The sequence below is a fragment of the Eptatretus burgeri genome, chromosome 18, assembly GCF_056783735.1.
Source record: "Eptatretus burgeri isolate ZD-2024b chromosome 18, Ebu_testis_v1, whole genome shotgun sequence".
In the NCBI taxonomy this organism is placed as follows: domain Eukaryota; kingdom Metazoa; phylum Chordata; class Myxini; order Myxiniformes; family Myxinidae; genus Eptatretus; species Eptatretus burgeri.
In genome coordinates, this window is record NC_140978.1 from 47,933,765 (window position 1) to 47,955,990 (window position 22,226).

At 46.7% G+C, this 22,226-nt stretch overlaps 1 protein-coding gene across 1 annotated transcript in view; it reads right to left on the bottom strand.

Moving 5' to 3' along the window:
• Positions 1-4,082: 4,082 nt before the first annotated feature.
• LOC147009055 (RNA-binding protein 47-like) overlaps positions 4,083-22,226 on the bottom strand; it is a 125,015-nt gene continuing 106,871 nt past the window's right edge. Inside the window, exon 6 of the mRNA XM_085863758.1 lies at positions 4,083-6,707. Coding sequence (XP_085719884.1) covers positions 6,471-6,707 — 237 coding nt within the window. The 3' untranslated portion in view covers positions 4,083-6,470. The remainder of the gene's footprint in view (positions 6,708-22,226) is intronic.

Below are 22,226 nucleotides of genomic sequence, written 5' to 3' on the forward strand. Positions count from 1 at the left end.
TTCCACGGCGACCTTACGACCTGTAAAATATAGCCATACGGCGTCGGGCCACCCTGAGGCCACCTCAGTTTCTCTGCGGCCGCCGCACGTTTCTGTCAATTCAGAGGGCGTACGGCCGCCGTATCCTCGCCGTAGAGCAAATGTGACTGAGGCCTAAAGTATCGATCGACACGAGAGATGCTTTCACGAGTACTTCCACCGACGAACTGAATGAACAAAGCGCGAAGATGCGGCTCGAACAGGTGGGGGAGACACGTGAACAAACATGAACGCTACGTTGTGTTCGGTTTTTTTTAAATGTATTAGGTTTTTATGGCAAAATTTTCTCGAAAAAATTGTTCGGATTCCAATTTGTTCAAACAATGGGGCATTCGGATTCTGGGGGCACCACGGTATATTATAGTTATAGTATATTCAGTGATATATACTGGTATATTTTTATTTCAGTCAAAAAAGAACTGGTATATATACCCACTCGTTACCGTCCGTCTGGCCGCACGTTCGCCTTAGGGCCCCCCTGCGGTCGCCTTGCGGGCACCTTGCGTCTGCCTTGAAAATTCTATGGCCGCCGCAGCGTCGCCCTAAGGTCACCGTGCGACATCAAATCAAAGACCGTACGGCACCCCCACGTTTTCGGTCTCCACAATTTATGAATATGCCGTGCGGCTCCCCGAAAAATAAAAACATATGTGACTGCTACATTGTGTGACCATGGAAATACTGCGGCCGCCGTATAATTGCTAGTGGCCGCAGATTTTGGAGACCCCACGGCCGCCGTGGCAAATGTGACCTAGGCCTAAGTAAGCCAGCATTTGGGCAAATTCCTGTGATTCCAATGCCCCAACCAGATCACATTCACGCTCCTCCAGAAAAACTTTGATTTCTTCCCACAGTTCAAAGAAGCGGGTTAAAGCTTGTCCTCGTGACAACCAACGGACTTCTGTGTGGAAAAGCAAAACTGAATGCTCACAACCCAGATCCTCACAAAATGATTTGAAGATGCGATGGTTCAAAGCCCTCTCCCTGATCCAGTTGATGATCTTCACACAAGTATCAAGGACTTTCTTCAAATTTGGAGGCAATGTTTTTGATGCCAAAGCATGCCGATGAAAAAAACAATGGGTAACTTGCAAGTCTGGAATTTCCTTTTTCATCAATGCAGAAAATCCAGATTTATTTCCAAGCATTGCAGGTGCCCTGTCAGTGCACACAGAACCAATGACTTTGATATCTAAATCATGTTTGGCAAAGAAGTCTTTCACCAGCTGCATCACATCCTTTGCAGTTGTGTTTTTTGGCAGATCTTTACAAAACAGGAAATCTTCCTTCACAGCACCACCATCACCATGGATTAGGTACACAAATTAGCACTTTCATAGACTGTATAACTCAAATAATTACCACAATAATAAGGCTGAAAAGTTGCAAACATAATTAAATTATTATAAAAACCTAATAGCCGCAAGTAAGTAAATTTATCAATAATCAAGTGCTTAATGAAAAAAATATCTAAGAAAGACTAGCATTATGCTCTCTCTCACAAGTAACCTTTATTCAGCACAGCGACCGCCATAAGTAGTTCAAAATTTAAATCATACTTAAAACACGTTTCTACACCGTTTTACAATTAATTAATGTCAAATATAAAATACTAACTTCAAGACTATTAAACAAGCAATTGTTAAATCACCGTTATTCCGCAAAAGTGCCTAAATACTAGTTTTCCGAAAGTTTATAATGTTCACGATTAAATTCTACTAATAAAGTGTTCACCAGTGGTAGTACGCAATAATACGTATGGCGGTCAACGTGCTAAGATAAATCACACTCAATATGGAGACACAATGCAAATTTATAACATGTTGCAACAGTTTTCCAGCCCATCACCGCATGTACTATAACCAGTCACTCTCCCGTAAAAATGAACAAAAAAAAATCTTACGCCTACAATGATTTACTAAGATTATGTCAGATGTTGCGTTATAATGATTTTAAAAGCAATACTTTGACAATCAGTTACTTTACTTGTATGTAAATCCTGTTATTCTCTCCTTTTGAATAAATATTCGTAAACGAGATTACTATCTACGCAACACAAGCACCTACTACCACTTCTCAAGGCACACTGGCAGCTGGCTGAGTGATGACTCGTGAGTCGTCACTCAAGGACATAAGCCACTCTTTGTCGCACCCCCTGAAATTCCATCTCGCACCCCAACCCAGTAAGGGCACCCCAGGTTGGGAACCCCTGCTTTAGAATTACCCTTTATAATTACCCTTTAGAATTACCATTTTGAATCACCCTTTAGAATTATCCTTTATAATTACCATTTAGAATTACCCTTTAGAATTACCATTTAGAAACACCCTTCAGAATTACCCTTTAGAAATACCATTTAGAATTACCCTTTAGAATTACCCTTTAGAAATACCATTTAGAATTATCCTTTATAATTACCATTTGGAATTACCATTTAGAATTACCCTTTAGAATTACCATTTAGAAACACCCTTCAGAATTACCATTTGGAAATACCATTTAGAATTACCCTTTAGAAATACCATTTAGAATTACCCTTTAGAATTACCCTATGGAATTACCATTTAGAAATACCCTTTAGAATTACTATTTTGAATCACCCTTTAGAAATACCATTTAGAATTACCCTTTATAATTACCATTTAGAATTATCCTTTATAATTACCATTTAGAATTACCATTTAGAATTACCCTTTAGAATTACCATTTAGAAATACCATTTAGAATTACCCTTTAGAAATACCATTTAGAATTATCCTTTATAATTACCCTTTAGAAATACCATTTAGAATTACCCTTTAGAAACACCATTTAGAATCATCCTTTAGAATTACCATTTAGAATTACCCTTTATAATTACAATTTAGAATTACTCTTTAGAATTACCATTTGGAATCACCCTTTGGAATCACCCTTCAGAAATACCATTTGGAATTACCCTTTAGAATTACCATTTAGAATCACCCTTTGGAATTTGCCAATACATTACGTACTGTATTCGGTAATAACGCCGACTCCAACCTGGTGATTCCCGAAAGAGTGCCGATATCGGCCAAGCGTGTGTGTGTGTGTGATTATTCATAAAGTATAACATACTCTCAATGCCAAATCCCAGACCCACACCCCTCTTTCTCTTTGTCCCATCCTAACTCTGCCCCTCCCATTACAGTGCAGCACTCTCCTCCAACACCCCTCTCACTCTTCCCCTGCCCCCCTCTCTGTCTTCCGGATGTATCTGGACCCTGGTTATGTCCAGGTGGGTTTTGTCTCCAGACATGTCCGGATGGTATTTGCTTCCAGACCTGTCCGGACAGGAGTTTGTCCCCGGATGTGTCTGGGCGGTGTTCGTCTCCGAACGTGTCCGGGTGGCTTTTATGGCCAGACGGGAGTGTGTCTCTGGACACATCTGGGCAGTGTTTGCCTTCAGATGTGTCTGGGCAGTGCTTATCTCTGGACACGTCCAGGCGGTATTTGTCTCCGGACGGTGTTTGTCTCCGGACGGTGTTTATGTTTGGATTGGAGTTTGTCTCTGGACCTTTCCAAAATTCTCCTACCATTTCTCCGTTTGAATTCTCCAACCGCCATTTTTCCTGCCAATTTCCTGCTGTTATAATAAACTAATGAAAGCGTTGATATAGTGTCTTGACTTATCCTGCTCGGGTTTGATCTGAGATAGCGCTCCTGGAGCAATTGGCCCAAGTAATTAATTGGTCTCATAGACAATAGTGTGCAACATGCAACGTTGGTTCGCTCAGCCAATTAATAGCGTTACAAAGTCACAGGCATAGTTCCCCATCTTCTTCATTTATCTCACAGGTAAAGTAAACCAACCCTGGCTGCGACGATTTGGCTCAAGGTGAGTGTTGTCGTCACATCCATAACAACATGAAACAAAACAGGATGAAACTGTTGACATGATCTCTGAAGGTGACAATGTAAATTCTCACATATAATTATCACCAAATGTTGTCAAACCATCCCCCAACTTTTTCTTCACCACTGCCAAATACATACATATTCAAACAAAAATAAACTCAGTGAATGATTTCAAAGGAACTTTATTTATCAAGGTTGAAAAACGAGGAATTATGTCAGGTTCGATAACTCTGACACCTTCAGTGCCCCAAATAAGTCAACTACAAGCATCTGTCAGCATGTTTTAATTCCCACAGACATCAAATAATTCACTTGATTACACTGACCCTTAAGTTCCAAATGATCAAAATATACAAAGGTATACAAGGAACTTTGGCACAGGAGGCCATTCGGCCAATGATGTCCATACTCCACCAATACCAGATATCACCACCCATCCACACACAAGCAACCTACAAGTCCTGCCCATGTCCCTGCAACCCCTCTATATTCTGCATTTTGCTTTCAAAATTTGAGTCATTCTCATTTTGCTTCTCAGATATTACAGATGCTGAATTATCTTTGACTCTGTTTATTTGCAATAACCAAGAAATCTGGATGTATTAAAAGCACACTTTGACTCAACTTGTGTTATCAAACCAAATGAAAATTTTAAACTGCAAAGATGGTACGACAGCATTTGCTTGTTTGTTGTGAACCATCTATTTTTGTGTAGTTCCAGAATGAGCTAGTTTTCACAGCAATCCACAATCTAAACAACATGCAAGGGCAATGCAATAACAATAATCATGATTATTATATGTGATATGCCATGACAGGAGGTCATGAAGGATGTCAGCTGATGGACGTGGTGGACAGATGTTTGTGGATGGTAGTATTCAAATATCACATTGCACGGCTTAGGCCTTCGAGTCTTTGATCTCATTGTGGCTTTTTTAAAACAGGGTGAGACAAAGACTGAGCAAAAATGGTCAAGCCATCGAGAAACCAACAAAGCCTTTCTCTGGAGGTCAGTCTCAGAAACATGTGCAGGACAAAAGCCATCTTTTGGATGGACCTGAGTAGGAAAAGGCACTCAATCTGTAAGGACTGGCATGGCAGAAAAGGCACGTGGCCCAAAGATTAATTCTGTGCCAAAATACAACACAAAATACATTGCAAAGTTACAAACATTCAGCATTCTCTGTTTCATCTTGAAACTCTTGATTAATGCATAAACCCTCATTGCACTGGACAATATCCTTAAAAACACGAGATTCTTCATCAACGAAGATGTTGCTGTGAACTACAATTTGCACATTTCATTCATAATAAACCATAGAAGTTGTATTTTTGACAACAAATGTCAACCTATTAAAAAACATTGCAAATTTGAAAATCCAGTTCACATCCACAACCGAGCTTCCACTTTGGTGGTTAAGTGGACCTGGAATGTTGGTGACCTGAACTTTTAATCCAAATGCATTCATCCCTCAGCTATTCCAGTGAGCTTCATGCCAGGTCAAAACTGACATTAGGTACACAATGAATATACTGCAACGTGACTAAAAAAAACCTCAAAACCAATTTCACATAAATTAAGGCTCGGAAGGCTGTTCAGACAACAGTGGTTTGGTCCATTGTCAATGGTACAGAAAAACAACAACAACAACAACAACAACAACAACAACAAAATGCATAGCAAACAAGCCACAGTTTTTAAATAACCGGCATAACAATGCCATATTAAAAACCTGTTGAGATGTTGAAAAATAATTTTATCACTAAACAATATATGGTCGACCTTACAACTATTTGTGAAAAGCATTTGTTTCATGTTCCATTTTTTATTAAAAAGAATGAGTTTCTAAAAAAAGTAAGAAAGAAATAAAAGTCCAATCCTGTGATTACAAAAGCTACACTTTTATTGGCATCCTGTTTTTGGATACCATCCTTCCAGCATTACATGCATACAGATGGTATACCCCAACTTCTCCCTTTATTTAAATCTGACATTATTGTTTTCCCTTTCTTTATGTCAAATTAAGCGTTTATGTCTTTCATTTGTCAAATGAAGCGTTTCTGGCTCTTCTGAGCAGCACACTCCTTTTCCACCATTGATACGTTTTTCAAGCACATTGCCTTTTGGGGTTTAACATTTTTTTCATCACCCAGTATTTCCTGACAGTGAGCCTTCAAGAAGGTTCATAGACTTCATTTTCAAGTCACAACTGTATAAAAATGAATACTTGCATTATCTTAAACTTCACAATGCAGGCAGGGGTTGGCCTAGAAGGCATTTCGAGTCAACCTGAGGTGCTGGCAGAAGGCCAGGAACAGATACTTCCTGCACAAAGAAAACAGGTAGTTGAGTCGATCAAATTACTAACTCTATGGTTCCCAAATAATTGCTGCAAACTCCTCCACTCTTCTTGAAAAAGTCAAGTATAAATAGGTTGAGGAGATCAACCTGACCCTCTGCTTCTTAAAACCATGGTTGCATAACTACATAAATGATAAGAGCATATCATGTGCTCAAAGCAATCATCCTTGGCTCATCTTGGAGTTCAACACCTCAGAGCTGCTGGAATGGCTCTGCTGTGGAAGAGGCAATGGGAGATGATGTTGGTTGGGCGAATGCAAATCCAGGGTAACCAGAGTAAGGCAGAGGAATGGCCGATTTGGGCATGCTAGGCACAGCACTTGGTCCTGGTAAAACAGGTATGTAGCCAGCAGTGTAATAAGCCCCTGTTGCTGTGGCAATCGGAGGCATTGCGGTGCTCAGGGCATACACTGGTCCAATGTGTCGGCCCTGCCAAGTAGCAAACAGTCAAAGTCAGATTTCATTAAGAATGACTTATGTTGTAAGGTTTTAATAGTAACTACAAGTATTCATAGGCTTTCAAAGAAAAACAAGTATTTTAACATAATTATAACTATATATACACACATCAGTGGTCAATGCTTGCATTCTGCATGCCAATAAACAAATAAATCGAATTTAAAATGAGTGAACAGTACGAGTCCAAGGTTTGCAACTCTCCTGGCCAAAGGAGCAATGCTCCACCAACTGACTTTTGTTCATGAATATTTCAGTTTATGGACAGTTTTGTGATTTTCATTATTGACAGGTAAGGCAAAGTCAGATCTGTGACTTGCCACAGGAATAATGGAAACCTGTACTAACCTGTTCCATGGTCGGGTTGTCGGCGACTAAACCGTCTCTCCCACCAGGTTTTCTGGTGAGGAGGATGTTTGGATATGGACATCTCGCAGGATAAAAAACAAAACCGGTCAAAAGGTGGAGGAGCTCCTTGTGAGCCAACGGCCATCCATATCTAGTGCCCGACTGGCTGCGGACGTCCTCTTGCAGTTGGGTTACTTTTTATGTGGAGGTTGGTGGCAGGATTTACATGCCGGCCACCATAAAACCTTTCATTCCACAAAATAATCTCGAAGCATAAAGACAAATCTGAAAACCCACTCCTCCTGCACAGGAGGTGGGAATACCTCCTGTGCAGCTTCCCTTCGCAGGGCAGCTCACCGGATGACAGTATTGGGGCAAAGCCTTCGGGACCCCCAAACTTTGATGATAGGAGGGAAACCACGGGGTAACATTCCTGGGTCAGATTGTGGAAGAGTGTGTCGGAATGGTCCTGAGGTGTCGTCCACCAGACGGCGGTCTCCTTGGGTTAACCTGAGGCGGTCCGTACGGGTGGGTGCCGAGAATGTCCTATCCCAAAGAGAGGATGATCACCTGTCTCTGTTATCATCTGAGCGCAAAAGGTTGGACATCGGTATTGCAGCACTCCCTGAGGTTCGGAGACCGGATTGCGGCGTGATCATGGTGGGTGGATACGACTATTGGTCTGGTCGCTCTGATGGTTACCATGCCCAAAGAGTTGCTGTAGCTGTGTCCAATAAGCTGACTCCAATGATAATTGAGGTAACACCGGTCAACAAGCATATTATGAGACCAAGGATTCGTCACTGCTTGGGTGTCATTTCCCTGGTCTCTATTTATGCTCTGACTGAGGAGAGTGATCTCACAGTGAAGGATGCATTCTGTGCCACGCTCGAGTCTGGGGGTGATCAGTGCCCCAGGCAAGATACACTTGTCGCCTTGGGGGATTTCAATACATCGACTGGAACCGATAGGGATGGTTATGAGGCATGTTTTGGTCCCCATAGGTCTGGAACTGTGAATCAGCATAACACCATGTTCCTTGACTTTGAAAGAAGTCATGGACTTAGGGTGAATGGTTCATGGTTTCAGCGCCCACAGGCTCATCGCTGGACTTGGTATTCTAACGCTGGCGGTGTGCCAAAGGAGATTAATCATGTGCTCGTTGATGGTCGCTGGAGGATGATCCAGAACTGCAGGGTGCACCGGAGTGCTCACTTTCTCAATACTGACCACCGGCTTGTTGGAGCAACTCTTAAGTTGCACCTTAAATTCAGGAGAATGGTACCATCACAGCCTAGGCTTGATGTTGGCAGGCTCACAGAAGAGAGAGTAGCTGAGGAGTTTGCGAACAAGCTGAGTCGAGATTTGGGGGGGTCTGGGTGCTTTGGGAGGTCCTGAAGAGTTGCGGAGTGCCTTCAAGACCACCGTCCTTGATGTTGCCAGTGATGTCTTGGAACTCACCGGAGGACGAAGAAGAATTTTGTCTCTCAAGGGTACTGGATACCATTGAACAGAGTCACAGGGCCAGGCTGAATGGCAGAGCTGAGCTATTCAGGGAGCTGAGGCGTAAAACTGTATGTGCGCTAAGGGTGGATAAGGAGGCCGATGTGCGAGGAACCTGTGAGGGGGAAGAGCATCACCTGGGGCCAAGTGATTCTCGTCTTGCTTACAGGGGAATTTGTGCATTGCGTTCATCCAAGCCCATCCCTCAGTGGACTGCAGTTAGAGCAGAGGGTGGTAGGCTCTTGACAGAGGAGTCCGAAGTGAAGGCCGGCTGGGCCGGTTACTTTGAGCGGTTGTACCAGGCTGATCCACCAGCTGCTGAGTTGGACGTCAGGGGAGTTACAATCACTGTGGCTGACCCTCCAATCAACTGTGGTCCACCTTCATTTGTAGAAACACAGGCTGCCGTGAACGGGTTGAAATGGGGTTAAGCTCCAGGGATCTGTGGCATCCACATTGAACTTCTCAAGGCTGGTAGAAATGCTGCACTCGTGTCGTTGCATGCAGTTTTGTGCTCTGCCTGGAACACAGGCATCATCCCAACTGACTAGAAGAGGGGCCTTGTTGTCCCTCTCTGGAAAGGGAAGGATGATCGCCAAGACTGCAACAACTACCGAGGTGTGATGCTGCTCTCAATGCCGGGAAAGGTCTTTGCTCGGATTATTCTTGATTGGGTTTGCACCCATCTGCTTGAGCACCAACGTCCAGAGCAGTCAGACTTTACACCAGAGGTCAACGATTGACCGTATCCTTGCTCTTCGGTTCCTCACCGAATGCAGAAGAGAGTCCCGGCAGGGGCTGCTTGCAGCCTATGTTGATCTCTGTAGTGTTTGATTCAGTGAATCGGGATGCCCTCTGGAGGATTCTTGGTCTTCCCGGGGTGCCACCAAGACTGATCAATATGTTGTTTGAACTCTACTCTGGTACTGAAAGTGCTGTGAGAGGTGGTAGTACCTTCTCTGACTTATTTCCAGTTGTTACTGCAGTTCGTCAGGGGTGTTTACTGGCTACACACTTTTCAGCACTTGTATGGACTGGATTCTGGGTCGGATGTCGGAGAGATCAAGCTGTTGTGCATCATTTGGGAATGTCAAGATCTCTTACCTTGATTTTGCAGATGATGCAGTCATCTTTGCGGAGACAATAGATATCCTTTTGGGGGCCCTCGAGGTGCTGAATGAGGAGTCTGAGCCGCTGGGATTACGGGTTTCCTGGGTCAAAACTAAGATCCAGGCTTTCAATGACATCTTGGATGCTGCTATCCTTTCTGTGCCTATTTGTGATGAGGATGTTGAGGTCGTGGAGAGATTCACTTACCTTGGCAGTGATATTCATGTCTTTGCTGGCTGTGAGTCAGAGGTCAACAGACATCTGAGTTAGGCCTGGGAGTCATGGATTCAGTGGATCATGGGGTGTGGCGCTGTCTGTACCTGTGCAGGAGGACGAAAGTCTAAGTCTTCAGGTCCTTGGTGCTTCCAGTCTTGCTCTGAAGATGTGAGACTGGGACTCTGACGAGGGATTTTAATTCCTTTGGTGCCAGGTGTCTTCGGAGAATCCTTGGCTATCGCTGGTCAGACTTTGTGTCCAATGAGCAGTTGCTGAGAGAGACTCAAATGAGATTTGTTACCTGCATCGTCCGTGTGCATCAGCTGCGGCTGTATGGACATGTGGTTTGTTTTCCTGACGCTGATCCTGTTCACCAGATTCTTTAAGCGAGGGAGCCTCGTGAGTGGAGGAGGCCAATGGGCCGACCACGTGCCTCATGGTTGCACAGGTTGATCGGCATCTCAAGGAGATGGGGATGGGCCAGGCACCTGCCTGGGGGATAGCCAGAGAGAGGCCCCTGAAATACCGGTGGAAAGTGGACGCAGTGATGCGCTGCTCTGGCGCATGCTCCCATATCTGACCTGACCTTTGTGATTTTTACCTGGAATCGTAGCTTAAAGTTTAATTCATGCCAAATTTCAACTTTCCAGCCCACATTGAAAGTTGTAAACCTTTATATATGTGTGTGGTTGGAGAAAAAAAGAAAAGAGAAGAAAAAAAAGGTGATTATCTGGCATTTAATTGTCATAGTTTGGGAATCAAATGTGGTAATTGTGGTGATTGATTTTACCACTGATGTCGAAGTTTCCTCATCACAAAATGTCAACTTGGCCAGAAACCCAGGAGGAATTGTGGATTAAGCAACAGCAACAAGTACATCAACAAAATTTCATGAATTATGTTTTATGTGCCATACACAGTTTTTGTGTAACAAGTGTACATCAAAAGTTTAAAACGTTCAAAGTTGTACAAGGAAAATTATCTATACTAATCAATGACAGTGAGTGTGTGTGTGTGTGTGTGTGTGTGTGTGTGTGTGTGTGTGTGTGTGTGTGTGTGTGTGTGTGTGTGTGTGTGTGTGTGTGTGTGTGTGTGTGTGTGTGTGTGTGTGTGTGTGTGTGTCTATCCCATCCATAATTCCAAAACCATTAAACCGAGCAGCCTGAAACTTTGCATGCATACTGAGGGAACTCCAAGGAAGTGCAAAAGCAAAAATTGGGTGTTTGACTAAATTAAAACACCACTTTTGAAGATAATTAATGGCAATATTTAATTATACCCTTTATCAGGTGCACCCTCAGGCACTTCCATGTGTTCTCGGTCACCACGCTCTCCTTCACAGGGGTTGTTATTTGCCATAAGTTAGGTTTGCTCAACAATGCCTTGAGTTGAAACAGGCCACCAGTTTATTAACAATAAAACGCTCAAAATGGTTTTGTTTCTACTTTCCTCACTCATGTCATTGAAAGCCTCATCTACAAACCGACGAATCGCTGTATTGCTGTGTCCATCACTTTTATAAGTACTGTAGTTTTAAAATTCGGAGCTTGAAGCGATTTCATGCATTGTATGATGCAATTTTCCATGATCTACTCTCACGACTAATTAAAGTACATCATCAAAATATTATTTTAGTTTGGAGGATTCCACATAATAACTTGAAATATGGGGTGAAATGTGAAAATGTTAAGAAATTGGCGATGCTTAGTTTTTGTGGATATGTGCCGTTACGATTCAGCTTGCTATCGCTTGCCAAGCAAGCCATTCCTCATCAACCATTTCATTGGACTGCTTGCTTGAGTGCTTGAGCCACTTGCCGAGCACCACACAGTCGATAGTGGTGCAGTTTGTGTCACAATCGGGATTTACAGTCTGCAGTTGCTACAAGACGGACGTTGTACATGTGGGTAGATTTGGATCTTTAAAGGGACTCTTTGTGGGTGTGTGTGCATGCCTGCAAACCTGGTAACGCGTGCCATGGTGGCAACATTTCATCCCATAAATGATGATGATGATGATGATGATGATGGGTGGTGGAAGTATTAAACTTTTAACCTCGGCAGCATACGAGCGATCATGTTTTCTTTTGTCCACATGAAGGCCAACCAACTCAAAAGCTTCCACACCCACTTAAACTTGAGGACACCCAAACTCCAATTCACTTGTGAGGTTGAAAAATAAGGCTCACTGGCATTCCTGGATGTCTTACTCTCCAGGAAACCAGACAGCCAAATAGGCTCAAGATATATACCGCAAGCCCACACACACACGGACAAGAAACTGGACTACAACAATGGCTACCCATTGTCACAAGATGAGCTGTGCAAAAACACTACTGGACCGAGCTAAGTCCCAATTTGGTAGTTGGGCAGATCGACGCAGCGAAATCCGAAGAGTCTGACAAGTGCTGCAATTAAGCCACCATCCCGACAGATAATCAAGAAATGCCATCGAAAAATAAGACCAGGGCAGGACACAACAACAAAGCCTACAAAGACAGTCACAGTACCCGAAATCAAAACAGCATCTGAACTTTCCAGTTGCCTGCGCCAGCCCCACGTTGTCCACAAATGCAACTGTACTCTTCGGACATTGCTACCAAAACAAAAAGATAAAATATACAGATTTGACAGAAATATACAGATCTCAAAATTGGCTGCCCACAGAAATCAAGGACCAGTGGCTGTCCCGTAAAGCCCAGGAAATACAACAATTGGCAGATCGAAATGATTCAAAGAATTTCTATGATGCCATAAAAAAAACTGTATGGCCCTTCTGCACATGGTGGTGCCCCCCTGCTATCTCAAGATGGCAGAAAATTGTTAACCAACCAGGCAGAGACTTACTAGGTCGCTGGAAGCAATATTTTAACGAGCTCCTCAACAGACCATCGCATGTTGATCAGCGCAGCGTAGACCAACTGCCACAAAAACCTGTGATTCAGCATCTTGCGAATGAAACAATTGAACAAGAAATTCATAAGGCTATAAATTTGTTATCAAACGGCAAGTCACCTGGTGAGGATGGGATTCCAGCTGAGATTTTCAAACATGGTGGCGAAGATCTAATCACACGTCTGCACAGCCTCTATTGTCATATTTGGCGAGACGAAGAAGTGCCCCAACAACTGAAGGATGCTCTCATTGTTACTATTTTAAAACGGAAGGACAGCCGTTCGGAATGTGGAAATCATAGAGGAATTTCCCTCCAAGTTCATGCTCCAAAATACTAACTAAAATTCTTCAGATACATCTCGTAAATTCAATTCTAGACGAAAATGTTTCGGAGTCGCAGTGTGGTTTTCGAGGTTACCGTGGTTCCAAGGATATGGTGTTCTCAGCTCGCCAACTTCAGGAGAAGTGCATCGAGCAGAATATTGGGTTATATGCGGTTTTTGTTGACCTAACTAAAGCTTTCGATACAGTCTCACGTGTTGCGCTATGGCAAATTCTTCTCAAAATTGGCTGCCCACAAAAATTTGTAAGAGTGCTACAACAGCTACATGATGGAATGCAAGCTGGAGTGTGTGCTGATGGTAAGTTCTCTGAGGCGTTCAACATCAGCAACGGGGTGAAGCAAGGATGTGTTGTGGCGCCTATCTTATTTGTGGTGTTCTTTGCAACCATGCTCAAGGAAGCCTTGAAAACAAATGACAACGGTGTTCACATAAAATTTAAAACAGATGGTGGCATTTTCAATCTGCGTCGACTCCGGGCTAAAACCAAAACCATTGACCTGCTTGTTAGAGATCTCCTGTTTGCCGATGATTGCAGATTATTTTCCCATACCGAGGAGGGCTACAATCGCTCATGAATGCTTTCGCAGTCGCATCTTCTAATTTCAGTCTAATGATCAGCACAAAGAAAACGGAAGTCATGTATCAACCACCCCCAGCTGTTACACATCACTCGCCCACGATCCTTGTCAATGGAGAAGAGTTGAAGACTACCAAAACTTTCCCATATCTCGGAAGCATCTTGTCCAATGATGGACAGCTTGATCATGAAATTGTCAGCAGAATCTCCAAAGCCAGCTCTTCTTTTGGCAGGCTCAGAGAACTGGTTTGGAATAGCCATGACATTCAACTTGCTACCAAAAATAGCAGTCTATCGGGCAGTAGTTGTTAGCACACTGCTATATGGAGCGGAGACATAGATGGTATACAGTAGACACATCCGACAGCTTGAAGCATTTCAGCAAAGATGCTTGAGAAACATCCTGAAAACAAATAGAGCAGAAAAAGTTTCGAATATCGAAATTTTGGCAAAAACAAAGTGTTGTAGCTTAAAAGCATCATCTGAAAGCGTCATCTGCAATGGTCTGGTCATTTAGTCAGAATGAATGACTTGCGTTTACCCAAGTCAATCTTTTATGGTGAGCTAAGAAATGGGTCCAGAAAGTTGGGTAAACTAAGGAAACGTTTCAAGGACATGTTGGTCGATACAATGAGGGAGTGTGATATCCCTGAGTCATCATGGGAAGAACTTGCCAAGAATCGTAAGCAGTGGAGGGAAGAGTACACACCAGGGTGCAAAGGTTTGAGAAAGTTCGGGAGCATGAGATTGTGCAAAAGCGACTGCGGCGGAAGGATCCATCCAAGGCAGTGGAAACTGGTTTCCGTTGTGGTGTATGCGACCGACCTTGTACAAACAAAGCTGGTCTCACTGCCCACAGTCGCGTCCATCGGCAATTGAACCAATTGACATAGTCGAAAACGACACGTCATCCATTATATACATATATATATATATATATATATATATATACATCTATATATATATATATATATACATATATATATATATATATACATCTATATATATATATATACATCTATATATATATATATACATCTATATATATATATATACATCTATATATATATATATATATATATATATATATATATATATATATATATACATACATATATACATATATACATATATACATATATATACATATATATATATATATATACATATAAATATATATATACATATATATATATATACATATAAATATATATACATATATATATATATACATATAAATATATATACATATATATATATATACATATAAATATATATACATATATATATATACATATAAATATATATACATATATATATTGTTGTGGTTACCAAATTCGCAAACCACCATTCAGGTCCCTTAGGTGAGGTATCTCGGTAAGTGCATGTGTAGTTAGGCCCAAACCCGTTGTCTAGTGGGAATACATGTCATTTATACGTGCTGCGACTCTTCAGGATAGCCGTTTTTCTTTTACTATCTTTATTTTGGACCAACCGCCATGATCACAACCACAACATCAACCACCGACCACAACCACCGCTTCACCACAACCGCCACGACCTTCACGCACACCTCACAACCGTAGCATCGCCACCGTTCTTGCCCCGCTGTGGGTACCGGTGTTGGACTCATGCAGAACGCGCGTCGAACAGCGTGTACAAAATCACGGATTTTCTGCTTCAAAAACGGATCAAAAACGACACACGCCCACTTTTTTGCCGTCCAATCGGTGAGCGAGGGGCGATTTGGCCCCACCTCCAGAACGATCGATATATGCAAATTTGTGGATCAAAAAGCCTTCACGCCCACTTTTTCTCGGGCCAATGGGGAGCGAGGTGAAAGGTCAAAGGGAGGGGGTCAAAGGCGAAGTTACGGGGGGATAAAAGGACGGTGTTCGTCAGTCAGAAAGAGTCGGAGGGTGGAGAGTCGGAGAGTCAAGAAGAGGAGAGTCGCAAACGGAACGGAACGGGTCGGAGGGTCGCGAAGGAGAACGAGAGAGAGTCGCAAACGGAACGGAACGGGTCGGAGGGTCGCGAAGGAGAACGAGAGAGAGTCGCAAACAGGAACGAGAGAGTCAGCAGAACGGGGTCGGAGAGTCAAGAAGAGGAGAGTCGGAAGCAGAGGGTCAAGACTTCGCGGGCGGTGGAGCTGCTCGTCGTGTGCGTTGGAGTCGGAACGGAGGGGACGGAGCTGTGGAAAGGCGGCGACACCAGACGAGGGGGTGCTCGCGTCGTGCAGGAAGCTGCACCCGAGGGAGGCCGACAGCGCGACCTGGCCGAGGTGGAGACGCTCGTCGCACATAATAAAGATCCTCTATACCCCGAGCATCAGCAACCCCCTCCTGTTTCCCCCCGCGCTGAGATAGTGCGACCAAGGGGGCCCCGTTCCCACCCCCTGCCAGGCACTGTCCACGAGGCCCGCGGGTTGCGGGGCCATCGCCGCTCCGCGTCTCATCACCAGACGGGTAGGCCCGACCCGGTCTCGGCCTCAGGCCTGCCCCATTCTTGGGGGATTTCTTTTCCTTGGTTTTGGGTATGTGTTGTCGGCGCCGTCTGTGAAGTAGAATTGTATAAGTGTTGCCGTGTGCTCGGTAGTCGGTATTAGCTCTGCACTGTGTTTTCACTTTTATGTTTGCTTTTTGTGTAAATGGAATTGTGTTTTCTTTTTTTGTGTGCATTTGGTGGAATTGTATTTGTGTGCTTCCCGTGTGCCGAGAATAAATGTGCTTTATTGTTGAACTGTTCTCCCGCTTCGCTTCGTCTTTTCCTCCATTGAATCCCCACCTTGCTTCACGTAAAGGGTTGGTAGTGGGCTGAATACGCCCGATAATTAATCGAACCGTCGAGGTCGACGATAACACCGCTCGGTTATTCTGATAGTACGGAACGGGTCGCTTAAGTGGCCCGTGTCCGAAGTCGACCTGCGGCGAGGTGCGATCGCCCGGTCTACCCTCCGCGTGGGTACTTAGGTAGTTCGAATTTGGCAAGCAACCCTATCCCACGCGGGGGCTGATTGGCTCGATCGCGGTGAGACCGAAAGGTCCACCCGTGACTGGTTCCCGGCGTTAGTCCGAGAGGGTCACGACTGGATTGTCCGTCCGGTGGGCGACGTGCCGCGATTCGAGTTACGTGGCCGTCGCACGCCGGCGGGCGCGAAATCCGCAACACTGGTGTCAGGAGTGGGATACAAATTCATCGCCCTCCTCGCGGCACTGGTATCGGAGAACAGGAAAACGGGCTCTCCTGTCTCCGGCTAAATTCACGGGAATCGGTCCAGGGGTGAGAGAAGCGACCCCCGATTCCCTCCAAATTACGAGCGAGCAAATTAACCCTTCACGAGAAGCAAGATGGCGTCTCAAGGCGAGCGGGAGCCGGGGGTATTAGAAATGGATGTAGAATGTGTAGGATCCATGGTCCAGGATGAAATCCCCGTGCAGGAAATGTTGATTGTGCAGGAACACGGACTCGCCCAACTGAACCCAGGGCCCGAGGTGGGTGCGGCAGCGGCCGCGGTGTATGACACCTCCCCCCCCCCTCTCCACCAAGACCCTTCCCCAACCCCTGCCGAATCGGCTCACCCAAGCGCACCCGACATGGCCCAGCTATTCGCCATGCTGGCGGCAATGAACAAACAAATAAACGAAAAGATGGATACAAATACAAACGAAATGAAAGGCATGAACGAAAAGATGGATACAAATACAAATGAAGTGAAAACGACGATGGATGCGAATACACAGCAAATGAGGGAAGAAATGAAAGAACTACGGGGTGAGACGCAGAACATGGGCCGATGCCTGCAGGCGGGCATGAAGGCCGTGACCAGGGAGATAAAAATGGCGACTCCACGTGTAGGAACAAACGAGCTGGAAGGGGGTGCAACGGCTGACAGGCCCGCGGTGGAGGCGGGTGAAAAAATAATTCGGGGGGCGTGTTGGGCGAGGGTCGTCACGATGACCGAAAGGGAAAAATTAAATGGGGAGACCAAAACGTGTGAGACGAGACACGAGGTGACGACAAAGGAAATAATAATAGTTGAGACAAGGGAGGTAAAGGGTGAAGAGGTGACCGAGTTGGCAGAGACACGGGAGATGGGAACGATAGAGGGAAGACTGCACGATGAAGACGGGGTAAGTGACGCACACACACACACGGAGGTAGTGGAGGATAATGGGGGTGAGCTGGCGGACTGGGCAGGGACCCGGTGCGAGCAGTTGGATGGCCTCCTCCAGGAACGAGGGGAGGGAGTCTGCCCCCTTGAGGCGAGTCACGACCAGGTGAGTTCGGTCGTGCTTTGCGAGGTTGAGGGGACGAGTGCTGTGGACAGGTGCACGGCGAGCTTGGGGGGTGTAGAGGCCCAGGAGACCCTTGTGGGGACACGAATCCCCAGTGTGGTTGTCCCTGTGTGTGTGGTGCAAGGTGTGAGTGCGTCCCCGTGTGTGGAAGCGACCCCGTGTGTGATTGGTGTGGTGGCGATGGTGCCGGAGTACGTGCTTCCCAGCACGCCGTGTGTGGATGAGGCACCGTGTGAGGTGAGTACATGGTGTGTGAGTGAAACGGCCAGTATGAGTGAGGCACCGCGGGTTAGTGCCCCCGCGTGTGTGGGTGAGGCACCGTGTGTGGATGAGGCACGGAGTGCGAGTGAGGCACCGCGGGTGAGTGCCCCCGCACGCGTGAGTGAACGGCCGTGTGCAAGGTCGCTGTGTGCCAGGGAGACCGTGTGTGTGAGAGAGCGGTATGTGAGGGAGATGTCGGTTGGCATGCGGGAGCACGCAGCCGCATCTCCCGGTGTGAATGTGATTGTGTGGACTGTGTGCGTCGTGACACGCAGGTGTGCGTGGGTTGAATGGAGACGACGAAGGCGACAGAGGAAAGAAAGCCGAGTAGCGGCTGTAGCTGTTTCGAGGACCGTGCCGGGTTCACCCAGCAGTGAGCACGCGGTTCGTGCTGTGCAACGCACGAGACCGCCACGTGCTCGCTTGCGAGAGTGAAGTCCCGGTCCGGAAACGCACGCGGTGGATTTGCCGATCCCGCGGACGGACAAAGTTTAGGCAGGTAAATGGATTTGGACCGGACGGGTTCTCCACGCGATCGTGTGTGTTAAGCTCCAACGGGCAAAGCACATGTGTTCGCGTGGGGAACCCCTCGAGACGTGGGGCTTGTTTTTTTTATGCGCACGGTGACGTCATGGCTGCACGTGGGGTTGGAATCCGGCAGGAGGGGTATCTCTGCCGGATGGTCCCGTCCAAGGAGGGACGAGGAACACGTGCAGCTGCATGACGTCACGGGCAGGTGCAAAGTGCGCGAGCTCTGAGTTGCCGCGCAGGTGCTGCGCATGTAAAGAGAAAAAAAGGAGAAGCAAGCCTCACTTTCGGGTGTACAGGATTTCTGGGCAAGGGGTGAAAGACCCCCTTACCTGGGCACAGGATGAAAACTAGTTAGGGGGAAGGGTTAGCTTAGTTAGACCGACTTCATGGGGCAGGGGTAAGTCCTCATGGAGTCCGTGGAATGGATTAGGTAGAGGGATTGTAGCCAGATTTAGGTTGGGAAATAAAATGAATGATTTGAAGACAGTGACAGACTTGTGAATGTGTAGAGGGGACGTAGTTTAGCTACGTAGTGTTAAATGGAACGTGCTATAGTGTAAGGGACGACGTGGGAGCACGAGTTAGTTAGGGGATGTAGTTAGAAGGATGGCAGAGTTCAGTGGTGTGTGTGTTGAAGAGTTGTTGGTGAGTTGTGAGGTGAGTACTTGTTGAGTGAGTGAGGCCAGCGGGTCTGTGTGAGTGGAGCGAATGGGGAATGCATGGTGCGATGAGTGATTGGGGGGAGGAGTGACTCCCGCCCAAGGGACCCCCGGGGTCAGTGTAGATTGAGTCAGTTGGGTTAGTCAAATTGAAAAATGGAGGTCGTTTTGTTGTTGGTGGGAAAGTAGGCTCGAGACCCATTTGGAGGGGTGCAGGAGCCCTGTTGACGGGCTTGGGAGCGTGGCTGCGAAAGGTGAGTATCGCTGAGTGGGTACCCCGGGCACCAGGCTAGTCGGCCGCGGTAGGCCATGGGCCCATGGGGGGCCGGGATAGAGTAGTGGGCACGGGTGCGCCTGCTTGGTGCGGGGCGCCCGGGCGCCATTACCCGCGTGGGCAGTGTTGTGGGCAGCGGTGACCCTCCGAAAGGGGCCCGGGAGGCCGGCCTGCCACGTGTGCGTTTCAGGGGAGGTGCCATGGGGGCACTCCCCGGTGTTAGGGAGCTGGTAGGCTCGGAGGCAGTGTAGTGCCCGGGGGTGCCATAGCGGGAGATTCGGCAGAGGGTCGTGCCTGCCAAAGGGAGCCACGTGTCCCAGCCAGGAGACCGTGTGAGGGCACGGAGAGAAAATTGGGGGGCGAGGCCCGAAATTGTAAGGACACCAACACAGGCGACGGGAATCTGGGTTGTTAGAACCAATAGTTTAAGCGAGAGGCGCTTGTTGAAAGCCCCGGGGTAGTTTAGCAGTTAAATGGTTAGGGTAGATTAGGAGATGTACCCCTCCGCACCATCCATCCCCTCGCTGTCGTTGTGGGCCGCTGGACCCACTTTGGGTTAGATCGCCGAACTCTGGGGAGGCCATTCTGAGGCTTCGTTGGGCCTCGACACGGGATGTTAGCTCTCCCTTATTCCCCTCCGGGAAGGGAACGTAGGGGTTGGGAGTAGGCTAGGTGACAGAATAGGTTAGCCGAACAAGGACGATAAAGGGGGTTAGGGGACGATTTATAGTGGGGGAGTAAAAATAAAAACAACAAAAAAATAAGTTGGGGCTAAATTGGGGTTTGACAAATTAAGGGAGTGGGTATGTACAGTGACAGGCAAAGGCGATAGGTTGGGAGGGAGACGGGTAGGTAGGTCCGAGCCCGCCTTCCAAGTGGCCAGCACCACCGCACTCCCTCCACCAACTTCCACTGACGGCAAAAGCTGGCCAGCTTCATCTGCTGGCTGTGTTACTGCAAGGCCTGTGCCGGCCAGTTCATCTGCTGGCTGTTTTTCTTCGAGGCCTGTGCCGGCCTGGTTCTGCGGGCTGAGTTTGCCTGCAGCGGCCTTATTCTGCGGGCTGTGTTGCCTGCACCTTTGCCATGCCATGCCCACTGCCCATGTTCACCAGCCCCGTTCAATTTTGCTTTGCCCCCCCCTGTTCATTTCCATGTGCGCCAGGATCAAGGCAACAGTTTGCAAGCTGCGAGAACTGCCCTGTTGGCAGCTACAACACGGGCCTGCAGTGGCAGCCCGTGCACCGTGTTTTGCGTCCATCCATTCATCCATTCATTCGTTGTGCTCATTGCGTGTGCCACTTGAGCTGGCACGGAGACTGCGTTGTGCAGCCCATGCACCGTTGTGGTTCACTGCATTCAGTTCAAACCGTTCATGCATCCATTCGTTGTGTTCATTGCGTGTGCCACTTGAGCTGGCACGGAGACTGCGTTGTGCAGCCCAAGCACCGTTGTGGTTCACTGAGTTCAGTTCAAAAGGGAAGGCCTTGGACTGCGTGTGAGCAGCCAGCCACGTTCCCTGTCACCTGCATTGTTTTGAGCCAGAGACTGCATGCGGGCAGCCTGGCTCCCTGCTAACTGCTTTCTTTTGCAGAGTTCAATGATCCTGGGCCATGGTTTAGTGTAAAATTTGTAAGTTAAGGTAAGATGTACTGTAAATATGAGTGCGCCCCCGGCATGTATGTCTTAGCGCCGGCAATTTTATTTAAGTCGTCCGTGTGAGTGAGTTTGTTTAGGTAGTTACGCAGCCCTCAGGTTATTTATTTTGGGGACACGAATACCATGAATGTCGCACTCAGGGATCCGTAGGTAAAGTGTACTAGGGGAAAACTACACATGATGGCACACGAAAATTTGACGACTCGGGACGAGTCTGTAAAAAGGGAAGGGGCTAGTGTTGTGGTTACCAAATTCGCAAACCACCATTCAGGTCCCTTAGGTGAGGTATCTCGGTAAGTGCATGTGTAGTTAGGCCCAAACCCGTTGTCTAGTGGGAATACATGTCATTTATACGTGCTGCGACTCTTCAGGATAGCCGTTTTTCTTTTACTATCTTTATTTTGGACCAACCGCCATGATCACAACCACAACATCAACCACCGACCACAACCACCGCTTCACCACAACCGCCACGACCTTCACGCACACCTCACAACCGTAGCATCGCCACCGTTCTTGCCCCGCTGTGGGTACCGGTGTTGGACTCATGCAGAACGCGCGTCGAACAGCGTGTACAAAATCACGGATTTTCTGCTTCAAAAACGGATCAAAAACGACACACGCCCACTTTTTTGCCGTCCAATCGGTGAGCGAGGGGCGATTTGGCCCCACCTCCAGAACGATCGATATATGCAAATTTGTGGATCAAAAGCCTTCACGCCCACTTTTTCTCGGGCCAATGGGGAGCGAGGTGAAAGGTCAAAGGGAGGGGTCAAAGGCGAAGTTACGGGGGGATAAAAGGACGGTGTTCGTCAGTCAGAAAG